This window comes from Chenopodium album, chromosome 4, assembly GCF_948465745.1.
Source record: "Chenopodium album chromosome 4, dcCheAlbu1.1, whole genome shotgun sequence".
In the NCBI taxonomy this organism is placed as follows: domain Eukaryota; kingdom Viridiplantae; phylum Streptophyta; class Magnoliopsida; order Caryophyllales; family Amaranthaceae; genus Chenopodium; species Chenopodium album.
In genome coordinates this window covers 73405188-73421304 of record NC_137837.1, presented here as the reverse complement: position 1 = coordinate 73421304, position 16117 = coordinate 73405188, and the positions used below count along the sequence as shown (strand labels likewise).

General features: G+C 34.0%; 2 protein-coding genes across 6 annotated transcripts; both read right to left on the bottom strand.

Annotated features, from left to right (window-relative positions):
* Positions 1-7311: 7311 nt before the first annotated feature.
* LOC145629301 (putative disease resistance protein At1g12290) lies at positions 7312-9957 on the bottom strand. 5 transcript variants are annotated; one of them, XM_081681864.1, is made up of 3 exons: positions 9631-9956; positions 9268-9330; positions 7312-8640 (listed from the first exon to the last, which is right to left on the bottom strand). In XM_081681864.1, exon 3 carries the CDS (start codon positions 8618-8620, stop codon positions 7466-7468), a length of 1155 nt encoding a protein of 384 aa, XP_081537990.1. In that variant the 5' UTR covers positions 8621-8640; positions 9268-9330; positions 9631-9956; the 3' UTR covers positions 7312-7465. The 5 variants fall into 5 exon arrangements, with proteins under 5 accessions (XP_081537990.1, XP_081537989.1, XP_081537992.1 ...); XM_081681863.1 differs by having other exon boundaries at positions 7312-8628; XM_081681866.1 differs by lacking the exon at positions 9268-9330 and having other exon boundaries at positions 7312-8628; positions 9631-9957.
* A 420-nt stretch (positions 9958-10377) lies between these two features.
* Positions 10378-13123, bottom strand: LOC145627245 (upstream activation factor subunit UAF30-like). Its single transcript, XM_081679634.1, has 3 exons — positions 13028-13123; positions 12669-12945; positions 10378-10715 (listed from the first exon to the last, which is right to left on the bottom strand). Exons 2-3 carry the CDS (start codon positions 12933-12935, stop codon positions 10590-10592), a joined length of 393 nt encoding a protein of 130 aa, XP_081535760.1. The 5' UTR covers positions 12936-12945; positions 13028-13123; the 3' UTR covers positions 10378-10589.
* Between the last annotated feature and the right edge of the window lie 2994 nt (positions 13124-16117).

Genomic DNA, 16117 nt, shown 5'->3' with positions numbered 1-16117 from the left:
GCAGCTGCCATGGCCCTATACTCAGCCTCAGAATATGATTTAGATGTGGTGCCCTACTTCTTAGACTTCCATGAAATAGGTCAGGTGACTGGCCTAGCAGCATGATGTAGCTAGTGATAGATCTTCTGGAGTTGGGACAAGAAGCCCAATTTAAAGCATAATTGCCCTAGAGGGTGAGATGTTGAGTGGCATGTAGCAGAATGCCTTGACCAATAGTTCCAGCAACAAACCTTAGAACATGATGTAAAGCCGAGAGATAAGGCACCCCGGGCTGCTATGGGAACTGACTTAAAGTTTAAACAACATATGAAATATCAGGCCTGGTATGTGTAAGGAAGTTTAACTTCTCAACTAAGCACCTGTGAAGAGAATGATCATGATAAGAATCACTATCATCTGTCAATAGCTTGAGATGAGCAGGAAGTGGAGTTTTGGCTTGTTTTGAGAGATCCAAACCAGAATCCCGCCCGTAGAAGCTCTTTAGTGAATTTTCTCCAAGTGAGGATAATTCCTTGAGAAACATAGCAAACCACAATGCCAAGAAAAAAGTGAAGCTGCCTTAAATCTTTGATGCTGAAAACATGATGCAGATGAAATTTGAGGTCCAAAATGACAGCAATATTAGAACTAGTCAAGATAATGTCATCAACATATATTGCAGCAATTGTAATCTCATAACCAGACTTGTTGATGAACAAGGAATAGTCATTCTTATACTGTATGAATCCTTTTGAAAGCAGTTCAACATTCAGTCAAGAAAACCACTGTCTAGATGCCTGTTTAAGACCATAAAGCTACCTTTTAATTTTACAGACAAGGTTATCAGGATTTGGGATTCATTCAGGTACTTTCATGGACACTTCTTCTTATAGGTTTCCATGTAAGAAAGCATTATTGATATCCAACTAGTGCAATGCCCGTCCTTTGCTGACAGTAAGAGCCAAAAGACACCTAGCAGTTGTCATTTTCACAATAGGAGAAAAAGTTTGCTCAAAAACTATCCCATACCTCTAAGTTTAAACCTTGGCAACTGGCCTTGCCTTGAACCTTTCAACACTTCCATCAGCCTTTAATTTCACCTTAAACACCCATTTACACCCAATGGCCTTCTTATCCTTTGGTAACGTGCTTGACTAATTCCCATGTGCCATTGGAAACTGAAGCATCAATCTCTTTTCTTATAGCTTTAACCCATGCTGGATCTTGAAAAGCTTCTCTCAACTACAAGGAAATCTAGACTGAAAATATAGGCCCTTGTTGTTTCCAACAAGTGTCCATGTGTTTCTCTCAACTACACCATTCTGTTGAGGGGTATTTGTGCAGTTCTTTTGGTTTATAATGCCATGAGAATTATAAAACAAAAGCATGTTACCCTCATTAAATTCCTTAGCATTATTTGATCTGATACACATAATGCTAGTATGAAACTGATTCTGAATAAATAAAGCAAAGTTTTGCATTATTTTAATAGCATCAGACTTATTTTTTATAAAAAAAAGTCCAAGTGTTCCTTGAGAAATCATCAACTACAGTTAAGAACATACTGTAACCATCATGAGTGACCAACCTGAATGGTCCCCAAGTATCTATATGAAGTAATTCAAAACAAGCAGAAGTTTTGCTATTACTCTTTTGAAAAGGTAATCTAGTATGCTTGCCTTAGGACAAATCTGACAAATGCTATCACAATCAATTTTAGAAGAGAACATACTATTGATGACATGATGTAGCTTATTGAAAGGCATATGGCCCATTCTCAAGTGCCACAACTTAGCTTCCTCTGAACTAGACAAGCATACAACTCCCATATTGCCAGTCTTGTCCTAGCCTGCTACTTAAATGCTTGTGAATCTGCCATAACATATAGTCCTGACTCTAGCTGACCAAGAACCAAGGAAGTGTTCATGATAGGATCCTAGATTATGCATGTGTCATGAGTGAACTTGATATCACAACCAAGATCTCTGCATAGCTTGTGAGTGGATATTAAATTAAATTGAAATCCAAGCACATGTAAGACATTTCTAAATTTAATTTCATTTTGAAACTTAACAGTTCCTATATACTCAACAGTCACTAATTGCTTTCCATCAGCTACTGTAAGTCTGTAATGGAGTTAGGATACTTTATGTATTTGTGATAAGAATAAAAATAATTAAGAGATGAACACATTTGATCAGTGGCTCCACTATCAATAATCCACTTGGTATTGAAGCAGAAGGCAAGTACCTGTCACATGTGCTAAGAAGATCCTGAGATCATCTGATTCTGTGATGACTGTGTTGAGATTTTTGAACCTGAGTTTGCTGCTGTTCCATCTTGATTCATTATCTGCATAAACTGGTTGTATTACCCCACTGGAATATGTGCAGGTTCATATTCATTTCCTAGATCTCCACTATATCATCATCACCATAGACAATGGATGCAATCTTTTGGCCTTTAAATTTGTTTTGACCAAATCTAGATGGATATCCATGAATCTTAAAGCACTTTTCAACTGTGTGACCAGACACCTACAATGATCACAAAACAAGTTAGAGTTTCTTCGAACTTCTAGTGCAAAATTGTTCTTCTGGTACTGCCTCAGGTGGCCGAAATTTGTTGAATCCAACATAATATACAACTGGTTTCCTTAATTCACTTGCTGCAAATGCCATGGTGTTGCTTGCATCAACCATGCTTGCTTGCCTGCCTTTGCTTCAACAGTCTATAGGCCAAAGAAGCAGTAGGAAGAGGTTGCATCATCAAAATATTGGTGCTGTAAGAATTTCTAACTGATATTACTAGTGCATCCAGCACAAATGCATACTAGAATAGGCTTAAATCCATTAATCTCATCCCAAAGTGCTTTAATCTTTGTGAAAAATTCAGCCACAGAAGTTGAACCTTGAGACTATTCATTCAAAGATTATTGTAATATATATAGCTAAGGTCCTGAACTTTGAGAGTATCTATCCTCCAAATCCTTCCAGATCTCCCTAGCTGATGTAAAGTATATACATCAACAGAATGCATAATATAGCTAGTAATCATTGTAACGATCCCATGCTTGAACCTCAAAACCAGTTGCTGGTCTAAGTAAACTTCCATCCACAAAAATAATTTAATTCTTAGCAGAAAGAGCTATATCATCATACTTCTCTTCCATTCATTGTAACTTTCTCCATTAAATTTCTCAGTTGTAAGAGAATTAGCAGGATTCTCAGAAAGATGTATGAAATACATACTAGAAGGATCATTTGTTAAGGTAACAGTAGCCATTTCTCAAGATTTTAAAGAAAAAACTCAAGAATTATAAAATTTAAACAACAAAGAACACCAGAAACTGATTGAAAATGCAACAATAATCTTCGGAATCAAACGAAATCAAATCAACAACTCACCAAATGAGAAGAACAATTCAGGAGGATCTATATATCCCACTTTGATACCATGATAAATTTGATGATCAACATCAATCAAACAGTGAAATAGCACAAATCAATAGCGAAGAAATCGAAAGAAATTTCATTTTATAAAAAACTTCATCATACAATCTTATGATAGATTTTTACAGAGGATTTTGAGAGAGAAAATCTAGAAGAAGAAGAGCATGCTAAACTTGTGTTTCTATTTTTCTGATAATTAAAATGAAAAGGGAAACTATTACAAGTATTTATATTCTGTTACTACAAAATATCTTCGAACATACTTTGTCCACCTCAACTTGATTGTAACAAACTTATGCCAACTCAACAAGAGTTTGTCATGACATTCTTCTGCAAACCTCTTTGAGATTCTGGGATCGATTCTCTTCCCTCGCCCTTGTGACTCTCTAAAAAAAAAAAAAAAAAAAAAAAAAAAAAAAAAAAAAAACTCACTTTACCAACAGAAGGTTCGAAACCAACGTAAAAGAAAATTGGTAAAACATAAGGTTAGAAACCAACTTAAAAAAAATGAACAACAGAAGGTTAGAAAACAACGTAAAAGAAAATTGTTGAAATAATCACAAAATGGAGGGAGTAGTATGTATTTAGGGGCTTAGGCGCTTGCTCCTCTATTTGGGTTTTTTCATAAAAAATTTCATGTCATTATCTCCAGGAAACGAATGTGGTCGGTTTCAAAAACAAAAAAAAGGAAACGAATATAGTCAAAGGGGGTGATAATAAATAACAAATAAAAAAAAGAAAAAAAGATTGAGACTTGAAAAGTTGACTACTCCCATTTCTCTATCACAAACTTTTAAATAAAACGGATGTTCAGTAAATTACTGAACATCCGTTATAAAGTGACAATAAAATGTGCAAAAGTTACACTAAAACGCACAAAAGTTATCGTGACATATATAAGAGTTATTTATGCTTTATTGATAAATTTGACAAAAGTGACACTAAATTTGACAAAAGTGACACTAAATGTGACAAAAGTGTACCTGATGTACAGTAAATTACTGAAAACCGGGTGTATACAAAAGTTTTCCTTTCTCTATTCAACCCAAGTAAACTTGGTTTTTATGAGTTGTACACTTGTACATCAACTTCACTTGACCAATTTCTCGCTTAAATCTCCTACTCCTCCCCATCAAACTTCATAAATTTGGATTCAGATTGTCCAATGATTCGAATGATTCACTTCACCTTTGTTTTCCTTGCATTTATTTGCATTTTTTTTGGTAAGTAGTTCTTCAGTTTTGGATTTGACTTCAAATAATTTGCCTTATTCTTTGCTCCTTATTTAGCTTACTTAATTTAATTTATGTGATAGATAGTTTGATTATATCATTTGCAACTAATCTGCAAGCTAAGCCACCCGTGTATGTGTTGATTAGGAGTTTGTAATTGGATTATTGCCAAATTTGACTAATGGGGGTGTTTGATTTTGTGACGAATGATCTAACTATTATGAACTATGTTTTGTAAAAACTAATTGTATTATCTCCTTCATTTTTTGATTAAGGATCTTCGTGTTTGCAATTATGCAACGTATTCAATATACACCTTTGACTATTAATATATTCAATTACGCATAAACAAAATTATTGATTTGAAATAAAGTTCTCATTGAAACGGATTTGACAAGATCTCACAATATTTCTTCTATTCATTAAGGTCAAATTTTTTTGAAATCGCAAACGTGCCAAATAAAATCTATGGGATAGAGGAAATACGTCTTAATTACGATGCTAAATTTGGTTCTTCATGCTAAAGACATTTAAACCTGCAGCTAGCATACAAGCTAGTCATTAACAAATTTCCTAGAAAATTTAATTTTGTGATCTCATTGTTTTGTTAGTTAACATTTATGAAATGATTATATGATCTTCTTCTGTTTAACTATTGAGCTTCTTCTGCAGTGCTTTTTTTGATGGTATTTTTAGTGCCGCTGTTGCTAGTTATATCAAGGTTATTCAGAAAATACTGCTTTGAGTCGCCAAGTATCACAGACGAGACAGAGTCTTTGAAAGATGAATTCGAGTTCCTAATCAATTTAATGTACTGCGGTTATTTAGTGCCGCTGTTGCTAGCCACATCAAGTTTATTCAGAAGGTACTGCATTGAGTCACCAAGTATCACAGACGAGACAGAGTCTTTGAAGGATGTATGGGAATTCCTAATCAATTTATCGCGGTGGTTTTACTTCTACAAAAACCACAATGCCAAAGTGCAAGAACTTAAATGCAAAAGGAATATGTTGTGGGGAAGACGGAATGATCTGATAAATCGAGTTGAACACGAAGAGTCTAAGACTGGAAGGACTCGAAAGGAAGAAGTTGATGCTTGGTTAAATCATGCTGACCTTAAAATTACTGATTTGGATAAGTGGCTAGAACACATAAAGAGAGAAACTACGCGTTATAAGTACTGGAAGTTTCTGTATCACGCGTGGTTAGGAAATCTTCTTGAGCTAAAGAATCAAGAGGTGGAAGAGCTTCACGATAGAGGAGATTTCAAAGAGGTGCTGGTTCGTGTTAGCAAAAAAGTGGAATATGCAACAACACCATTGGTTGGTAATGCAGTAAACTTACATATCAATACAGTTTTGGAATGGTTAGCAAGGGGATCCTCTCATATCGGGTTGTATGGTATCAAAGGAATAGGAAAAACTGCTGTTATGATGCATATATATAATGAGCTTTTAAGAGGCGAAGCAAATGTATACATGATTCAAGTACATGAGGATGACACAGAATTTGATCTGCAGGGTGAAATTGCGAAAGCTCTAGATATCAATTTTCAGGAAGAAAACAAATTGAAACGGACAGCTTTGTTGTATGATGCATTAATGAAACACAAAAGGAACATTGTGCTGATTTTAGATGGTTTGAGTCAGCCATTGTGGGAGGAGGAGGTAGGGATACCACTTGATTGGATTAGAGGGCAGATGATTATCACTTCGCGATCTCTAAGTGTGTGTAGAAGATCAGGTTGTCGGGCCATTATAGAAATGGACCGACTTCAAGAAAATGAAGCATTAGAGTTGTTTAGGCAAAAACTTAAACTTGCATCAGAGCTTGAGCACCCAGTGCAAGATGTAGCTAGGGAAATTGTTCGTCGATGTTGGGGTGTGCCTGGCAAAATTGTTGATAAGGCCAGAGAACTGAGAGGAGTAGATGATGACATTAAGGTCTGGAAGGAAAATCTCAATGACATGATAGACGCTGTTGGTTGCAGGATACCCAACTCAGACCTCACAGGAATGACCAGGAACCAGCAAATGATTAGGATGTCCCTTGACCGGACTCGTGTACGTAGTGCACCCTCTATTTCCCTTTCACTACCTAGCCATTCTTCATCGGGTACTCGAGTATTCGGGGTGGGTTCAGCTAGCCGGATTTTTATGAAATAATGTCTGAAATTTTTGTGGTGTACCAACGCTGAAGTGTATTCTATAGCATCAAAGTTTCATGCTTTAACAAACAAGTGTTGGCCTAGTAGTAAGGACAAACTAAGACTGTTTTGATTTGAAAGAATTGGTAAGAAATCATGAGAAAAAAGAAAACTACCAATTCGTTCAAATCTTGATTGCAGTCTTCCAAAAACGAAAAAGGGAATTTAAGATGTCTTCCAAAGCTTAATTATGGTTACCAACACTAGAATGAAAAAATTATAAGGAAAAAAAAAAAAATTGTATAGAACAAAAATCAATATTCAATTAATCAATTTCAAGAGGGAATTCTGTCTTATGCAATCGAAATTTTGAATGAATTACCAATCCTGCATTTATAACAATAAAGAATTACAAATTCAAAGTATATCATACATTAAATTTTAAAGAGGAAGGTATAGCAGATTAGCAGCATAGGAGATAGTATATTAACAAATACAATACTGTCAAAAAAGTTATTATTTGAACTATAATCAGCCAATATTAGTAGTTTTAATACGTAGTACAATAAGACACTTGTATTAGAGTTGATATCCATATGTTAGACAAACACATCGCGTGTTTATAGGGCTAATACATCTTTATGGCAAGAGTGAATTCACATATCAGATGATGTGTCCAGCCATTCATTCACATCAGGAGCTCCTCTTAGTCGGACAGCCATATCGATAATTTTCGATGGTATGCCATTACATTTCTGAATTATATCGCGAGCAACATTCCTAATATCTTCAGAAATAGGAATATCTGGTGCTAATTTCTCCATGAACAAATTCTCTGAGTCCTCTTGAGACAGGGATTCCAACACAACAGTTTCTTGACACAACATTCTTTTACAAACATTGAGACATTGAGATGTCACAATTATTTTCCCTTTGCTTCCTTCCAAAGGGATGCCTACATCCTCGATAGCAAAGTCTTTGGGTAAACCGTCTAATATAAGAACAAATTCTTTCATTGATTTGAATGCTTGGCATAGCCTAGCTGCCCTCCTGATTTCACTTCCTTCTGTTTGTGGTAGGTGGTCAACCTTCAATTCTTCCGCAATGCTAGCTTGAAGGCTATAAATACTGAAGTCTTGAGGTACATTAACATAAAAAACACGACAAGATGAGCATAATCGGTTAAAGATATGAGCCATGACAGCAGTTTTCCCAATTCCTGCAGGTCCCTGAACACCAATCCTTACAGTTAAAGGGCTGATGAGATGCTCCCAAATTTCATCCAACTTTTGAGCCACAACTACCCCCTTTAAGTCACTTGTGACTAAAGGTCCTCCACAATCTCGGGGTGCATCAAGTAGAAGTCCCGTAGTAAATGAACCTTGCTGTACAAGATCGTTTACTTGATCAATTTCCTTTCCTATACAACTCCCTAACCATGCACGAAAGAGAAATCTTGGCAAATAACTCACCGTGTTAATATCATCTTCAACTTTTTTTACATCAGTAACTTTAGTCCTTACCCTCCTCAACCAATGGTTAACTTCCCCTTTTCGCTTCCTGCCACTCTGATGCTCAGTGTTTTCAAGCTCTATTACAACATCAGCTTCTCTACTCTCTAAGCAATCCGTTTTCCTCTTAAGAAGTCGGAGATGATTTTCAAGGTTCTGATTATAGTTAATCCACTCCGGAACTTCACCAATAAATTCTATTATTTTCTTCCCAGCTTTGATTCCGTTCCATACAGTCACAGGCTGTATTGTCCCAGTAGCAGTTCCTGCTAATAACAATGTGGACAACTCTCTTACCATTGCAGCACCTACAAGTCAGTCTGTCAAAATTCAGGACGATAATTCTACATGGACTAAATTTCGATATTCATCGAATTTTTTGTTCTTATAATCATGTAAACTTTACACTATAGTTATCCATATTCAAGCAAACAACTTGTGGAATGACTTGAAGTAAATTCAAAACCTAAAATTTGGCCCAACTACAGAAATTTAAGACATAGCATTACAGAAATTTCTATACTTCTTCCTTCCTTAATAATCATTGAAGATTACATTAAGTATAGAATATCGACTGATATTATTTTAGACAAAAATCCAAGTATAATTTCCTCTTAACTCCATGCCTCAAAGTCTCAAACCCTTCATTAATCGAAAACCAGTATATAACAACCAATTAACTCAGCTATACTACAGCAACAGCAGTCTCGATCTCTCAGAGACCAATCAGACCATATCCTCAGTCATCTATATTCTAGGTTGTTTATCACATAAATATTCACAACTTTTTTTACCAATATAATTGGGGATTAGTAATACACAAGCTGATACAATCAAATTTGGTTCTTATTTCATAAAGATGAACCTATTAACTAGTTTATGTATGTAATGAACTACACAAAATGATAATAAAGTGTAAAAGCAGGAAATATAACTTATTAAATTACCATATTAACCAAATAATTTGATGAAGAGAATTCCCAAAAGCCTTTGCTAAATGAAGAAAGCAACTGTAGAAGATCACATAAATTTTTTTAGCATAATTATTAGTTAAGCAAAAATACATCATTTTTACAAGAACAACCAAATCTTAGAGAAATTCAATCCACAAAATATAAAAATAAAGAAAGTCCTCTGTAATAATTTCCAATACTTAAATGTTATTAAATAATTAACAGAAACAAAAATTCATCAAGTATAAGCATTAAAATGTAAAGTAAAAGCCATAGATTATATTTATTACATTAGAAAATGATAAATGAGCAGAAGATAAAATTAAAATACAATCAAAGTAAATATAATATGCTTACAAGATCTAGTGTTGAGAGTGAGGGATAGCTCAAGTGGTTAGAGCTTCCCTCCCGATTCTAGGAGGTCTTGGGATCGATTCTCACCCCCGCCCTTGTGGCTCTCTAAACACCAAAAAAAACAAGATCTAGTGTTGAAGTTAAGAATGGAAGTAGCTTGGCAAAAGAACAAAAACCATTTCTGGGTAAGATTCAGAAGTAATGAAGTTTTCTCTTGTTGAAGTTGACTTGAAAGTCTTCGAAGCTATTCTTTGTGTTGGGTGGAAATTTCGTCCCAATTACTAGTGGGCTTCCCCAGCCACTTAGAAATTTCAAGTAGTGTTACTTTTTAGTTTATCCCATGCCTACAATTTGGGGGGGGGGGGGGGGGTGGGGTGGGGGGAGGGGAAAAAAGAAAAACGTTTGAGCGGATTTTATAAAAATGTATATTGAACACGTGTTTTGTATACAAAAAATTTAATCGTTTCATTTTATATAGTATATCATATAAAGTCAATTTCATAAAAGACAAGTCTTTACAAGATTTGGAATGACTAAACTTATTGTATACAATACACCCGTTGCATATAAGACGTACCATGATTTTTGTTAATGAGCTTTAGTTTGTTAAGTAACTCTTGTAAAGCCATACATCTACTTTATGCTAAACTCATTGTCAAATAATTTGATCTAGATTTAGCAAACACATAGTAGTATTTAATATACACCCAGACTTGCATACATTCAAGAGGATTTCCAAAGGCGATCAAGTTGCTTAAGCTTGCATATTACACAATTCATTCAAAAGTTAAGCCATTTGGATTGAAATGTGGAATAAAAGCGCAATCTAGTACATCAAACTGGACAACTAAAGCGATGCACAAAAACCTACATTACAGGCTCCATTATCAACCCCCTAAAACTTAAAAACCTAGCATATTTCATCAATGTCTTTTCCTCCATCCGTAGGCATGGTCAAGCAGTCAAGCGGTCTTAACAAAGTGCACAGACAGCAATTTTGCAATCTCCAGGAAACCGACTCTATCCTTCCCGCTAAACAACACTTTCAGCTTCTCATCACATATTATTTCCTTCTTATTCTCAGGATTCTGCGAAAAAGCAATTTAACAATATAAGCCCGTGTAAAGCAAAGGCCATGAAAAGATCAAGTACAGAGTATGAGATACTCAAATCTTAATTTTAATAAACCTTTCTGAAACCAATAATCATAAAGAAAGAGGGTTGCCCTGTGGCAGTAACATTGAAGAAAATAAACATCAATGTTCACTGACAATGACAAGGAGAGTTCCTAAGACAGACATTCACTTCCTACAATCAATCAATAGCAGCAAAATAACATGCATTTCAAGTGATATCATTAACCTAAAAGTCAGAGCAAATGCAAAAGCAGATGACGATCAAGCAAACAGGGCACAAGAAGTCAAAGGGAAACACAAGCCTCAATACATTCTCAATAAGTAACTACATGGATTATTCTGAAGCTTAAAATATGTCTAAAAGAAGACAACATTATTTTCAGACTTTAGTAATAGATAAATGATACTTGATACAGATTATCAGAAAAACACATTCACAAGCCAGACTGAAATGCAAAAGAGGAGGCTGAAAAGAGAAGTCAAGTTCCAAATCTGTACATGTTCAAACTTAAGGGTTCATCAAATTGGTCAGCTATATGAAACTATATCCACACAAAATCTTAATAAACAATTTCACATGGCAGAAAATAGCAATAGTAGACAACAAAACAACTTCAAGCCTAAAATTACTATTGTTAATGGAACTGTATTTGCATCAGAATCCTAAATTTGCAAAACCAAGCTAAGTCCTTTATCAACAATTAACTTGGCTAATTGTATCATACGCACAAAGATACACCTTCATGTAAAGTATAATATATAGCACTAAATTGATTCAACATGAATTTGTTTGAATGAATTTTCAATCTGCAATCACAAACAGCAGAGAGTGTTTCAATCCTTCAGAGAGCTATAGTGACGCTATAAGCATAGGCCATATTTGAAAAAGATCTTATATTCAAATAATTTCAAAATGCTGATACACCTGTTACATCCGACAGAGATAAGAGTAAGTTACACCTGATTGTCAAATAAATTGTATGATTCCAATAAATTTCCCAATGGTTATAGTGAAAATATCATCCACAAAAAGCATGCCAATCCCTCAAATAACTCTAGAGTCACCATTACCATCGAAACAATGAAATACATAAAGGTTAGCTAAAATGCCTACAACATTGTTTGTTTGGTTGAAAATCTACCAATGTGAGACGCAGCTCTCTTTCCCACCAACCTCCCAATCAACTATCATATGGTTGCATATAAATCTTATGTAATTCAAGAGGAAATGAGCGATTAAAGGCATTCTATACATGGGAAGGTTCTGTTTCACAACAAGCTTAGACTTTAAATAGGCAAATATACTGAATTATGCCCATGCTGTTATGCTACTCACATTATCAATCCTGTCAGCTACTATATTTTCATGTTATGTACATGATGATGAAGAAATAATGCGATATTACACGTTGGTTTTTCAACATCGATGCAACTGCTACTATTCATGAGGATAACAACCTGAAATCCACTCATTTTAGAATGGAGTACATATCTAATGAAGAATATCACAAAACACAATCAAAAGCAGCTAAAAAACACCTCAACACTTCTCCCACTAAACTAAACTATAAACCTCACATTCTCCTCAATTAACAAATTAATACTTAAATATACCAACAAACAATTTCAAAGTAACATCCAAAAACCCTAATCATCAAACATCACAACCAGAACAACAAATGGCATCCATTATGTTGCAACCATGTAATCATAAACAAGACATAATGCATAATCTTCCTAATCAACATATTTAACCATCAAAAGAAAACCCTAAAACCAATTAATCATCAAAGATCAAACAAATTAATCAAAATGTGACTAATTTTAAGACAAGCAGCCCTAAAACCCTAATCCTTAAACCCTAAACCCTAAACAAAACTCAACCAAAAAAATAAATGAAAATACCTGAAGATTGTGAAGCTTGATGTAATCCCAAACCTTCTTAACAACTTCAGTTCTAGAAGCTTCGTTAGAACCAATGAATTGACTGAGAGTAGGAGAAACAGGAACAGGCTTCAAAATACCCCTAGTAGCGTTAGCAGCAGAAACGGGCTTCGATTTTTTAGCAGCAGTAGTCTTGGTAGCTGAAGATTCAACGGAAGCAGCAGTGGAGGCCTTTGCGGCCGCCATTAAAGCTCTGCATTTACCTCCGATTGCCCTCAAAGTCGCCATTGATGAAGAGCTATAAAAATGGTGGGAAATGATAGAAATGAGAGATGAGTTTAGAAAGGAAGAAGAAAAATGGAGGAGAGAGAAAATGGTACCTTTGATTTGAGAAGAATAAGCAAGAAAAGAAAACGGCAGAGTTGTAGAAATTGGAAACTGGGTAGCCAAGAACTGAACGAAATGAGGGGTTTAAGTTTAACTGTTGAGTTTCAAAAAAAAATACAAGTACTAGCGTTGATTGTAACGGTAATGGATTTAATGTGGGCTAATGGCCCATTATGATATGTGATTTAGAATTCCTTTCTTACAAATACTTATGATTTGGCCTATTATTTGATTTTTTACCGTTTCTCAAACACAATTTTAAATATACTCCCTTCGTTTCATATTAATTGCAACAGTAGGTTGTTCACAAAGTTTAAGAAATTATATAGGGTATGCCTCAAAAGAGGATATTTTATAATACAAAATATTGTTAGGGGCTGTTCTCTTCAGTTTATTTTCATTTCAGTTCTAATAAGTTCAGTTTAGTTCTTATCTTAATTTTCTTCTCTCATAAAATATTCAGTTCAGTTCAATTCAACTTCAATAAGTTTAGTTCAGTTCATCTCATTTCAATAAATTAGAATAGACCCTTAGTAGGAGAGATAACTAATAAAAAAAAAATAGTGTAAATGGGTTAGTAGGAAAGAGAAATAATAAAATATTTGTGAAGGTGAAGTCAGTGGGGGAGAGAAATTATAAAATATTAGTGGGTCCTTTTCCTAATGTCAAAGTGTTGCAATTAATACGAATTATAAAAATTAAAAAGAAAAAAGTGATTTTAATATAATATTCAATAATACGAATTAAACAAGATCGCACATGATTATATTATTTCTTATATATTAACGGTAATTTATAATCAAAGTTTTCAAATCTATACTTTTTTTTTTTGGAGAAAACAAATCTACAGTCATATTATCATGGCAAAAGCTAATGAACGCTCCGAGGGCGTTGGATGGATAAGCTAGCTAAAAGTAGAAATATTAGATTAAAATGAACATTAATTACAACGATCGACGCATGATTTTGTCATACTTTCCCAAATTAATACCATTTTAAACAATATTTTAAATGCTTATCCAACGTTCCGGGGACAATCGTTACCGAAATCCTATTATCATTGTAAGTTTGTAAAATGTTGAGTGACTAATTATTAGTGATATTATCGCAAATTAGTAATGTTATACCATCTAGAAGGACCGAAAGTCCAGAACAAGGTAAGTAATTTCAGGTAGGGAGTGAATTGTGTTGGTGTGGAGTGAATTGTGTTGCATCGTGGGCTGATGAGGACGGTCCATATAAAATAGGGTATGTTTGTGTGGGTAGCTGGGCTTATAAAGATGGCGGCCCAGAAGATTATAAGTTGAACTGGGTTGTCAGTTATTTGGATCCATTATGGCTGATTAGAAGGACAATAGTAGAGGTGATCAAAATTGATTTGGCCCGAAATAGAACGGGTTTGAGCAAGCTTGCTTCTAAATTAAAAAGCTCGAAATCGGCTCGAAAAGCCTGCTATTTTTCTGTGGGTTGGGCACGAGAAAATGTCTTAAGGCCCGGGTTGTAAGATATTTGATCACCTCTAGTCTCTAGACAATAGCTTGCAAACAATCATCGGGCAATGATAGGAATTGTTTGTCAAAAAGAAAGGGAAGGGAAAAAAAAAAACAATTGATAGGAAATGTTAGAGGGAGTATTATATTTTGAAAAAGAAATGGGTTTTTATCTTACTTCGTATAATATGTTCAAAAATTATTCTTCCGTTTCATAAGGATGTTCATATTTACGTAAATTTAAGCAAATTATTGATTGAAAATATCTTTAATCTCACACTATTAAAAATTATAAAAGTTAAATATTAATAATATACCCACCAGGATGAATTAAATTAGACCTTATTAAACTATTATGTTCACATAGATTGAGAGAAATTTAGAAAATTATTTCTCATTTTAATAGTTAAAATGATTCCAAATGAGAGAATCATTGTAAAATGGAAGACATAATATAATGATTGTAGCTACTTCAATGGTTGTAGCTAGGGACTCACTTGCAATTTTCAAGTCTCTAGCTATTAGCCTGACCATTTGAACTAAAAAAAATATAATTAGTTTGGCCAAGTAAATTGAATGGTTCAATTAATGAGGGAAAAGAACAATGTCTAATTCTTGCTACCTACTCCATGTATAAAGTTTTCCATAATGAATTTAAAGGTTCAATTATAAGCAAGTTGTAACATAAGTTGGCCAAAAAGAAAATTTCACGGTAGTGACAAATATAGCAATAATGTCTTAAAGTTTTCCATCAACAAATGGGATAGGCTTTGGTAATTTAGTGTTTTATCTTTTGTTAGGACTTTCTATGTTTCTATAGGTGACTTTGTTGCCAATTTGTTAAATTTGTCGCTACGTTTTTAGTCTCATGAATCTATTCAAACTTTTGGAACTTAGTGACAACATGTACTTGTATAATTTCAAAAAAAAGTCAAACCTATATCAAGATTGATGAAACTATAAAAATAAAAAATAACACCCCATTCCACTAAACTTATGTTTGAAATTGAATAAATCAACTTACATAGAAACTATTATTTTTTAAATGTACTCTATCTTTCGCTTTTTTTAATAAAATATTTTGACTTTTAATATTATTTACTTAATTAAATAAATATCATAAGTAAGAAATTTATTTTCAAGGCATTTGAAGCTGACGATGAATTATAGATTAGTGTTAGTGGACCAACTCAACCAAAAGCTTAAGCCGATAGTTGAGGCCTAGAAATATGTTTTATACCAATTGGTCTTGGCTGCACTCTAGTGCAGCTAAGATCGCTACAGCAAGTGAAGCCCAAAACGCGCGGCCCAAATAAAAAATGAACATTTAGTTGAAAAATATGAACATGAAAAAAATGAACATATAAAAACAAAAAATGAACACGTAAAAAAAATGAACATTTAATACTAAAAAGTGAACATGTTACAAGGAAATGATAATTTATTAAAAATGAATCTAATTATCATATAATCATAAATTTGCTAGACCACGACCTTAAAAATGAACATTTAGTTAGAAAAATGAACACATAAAAAAAAAAAAAAAAAAAATATTCAGTAATAAAAATGAACATTCAGTAATAAAAAGTGAAC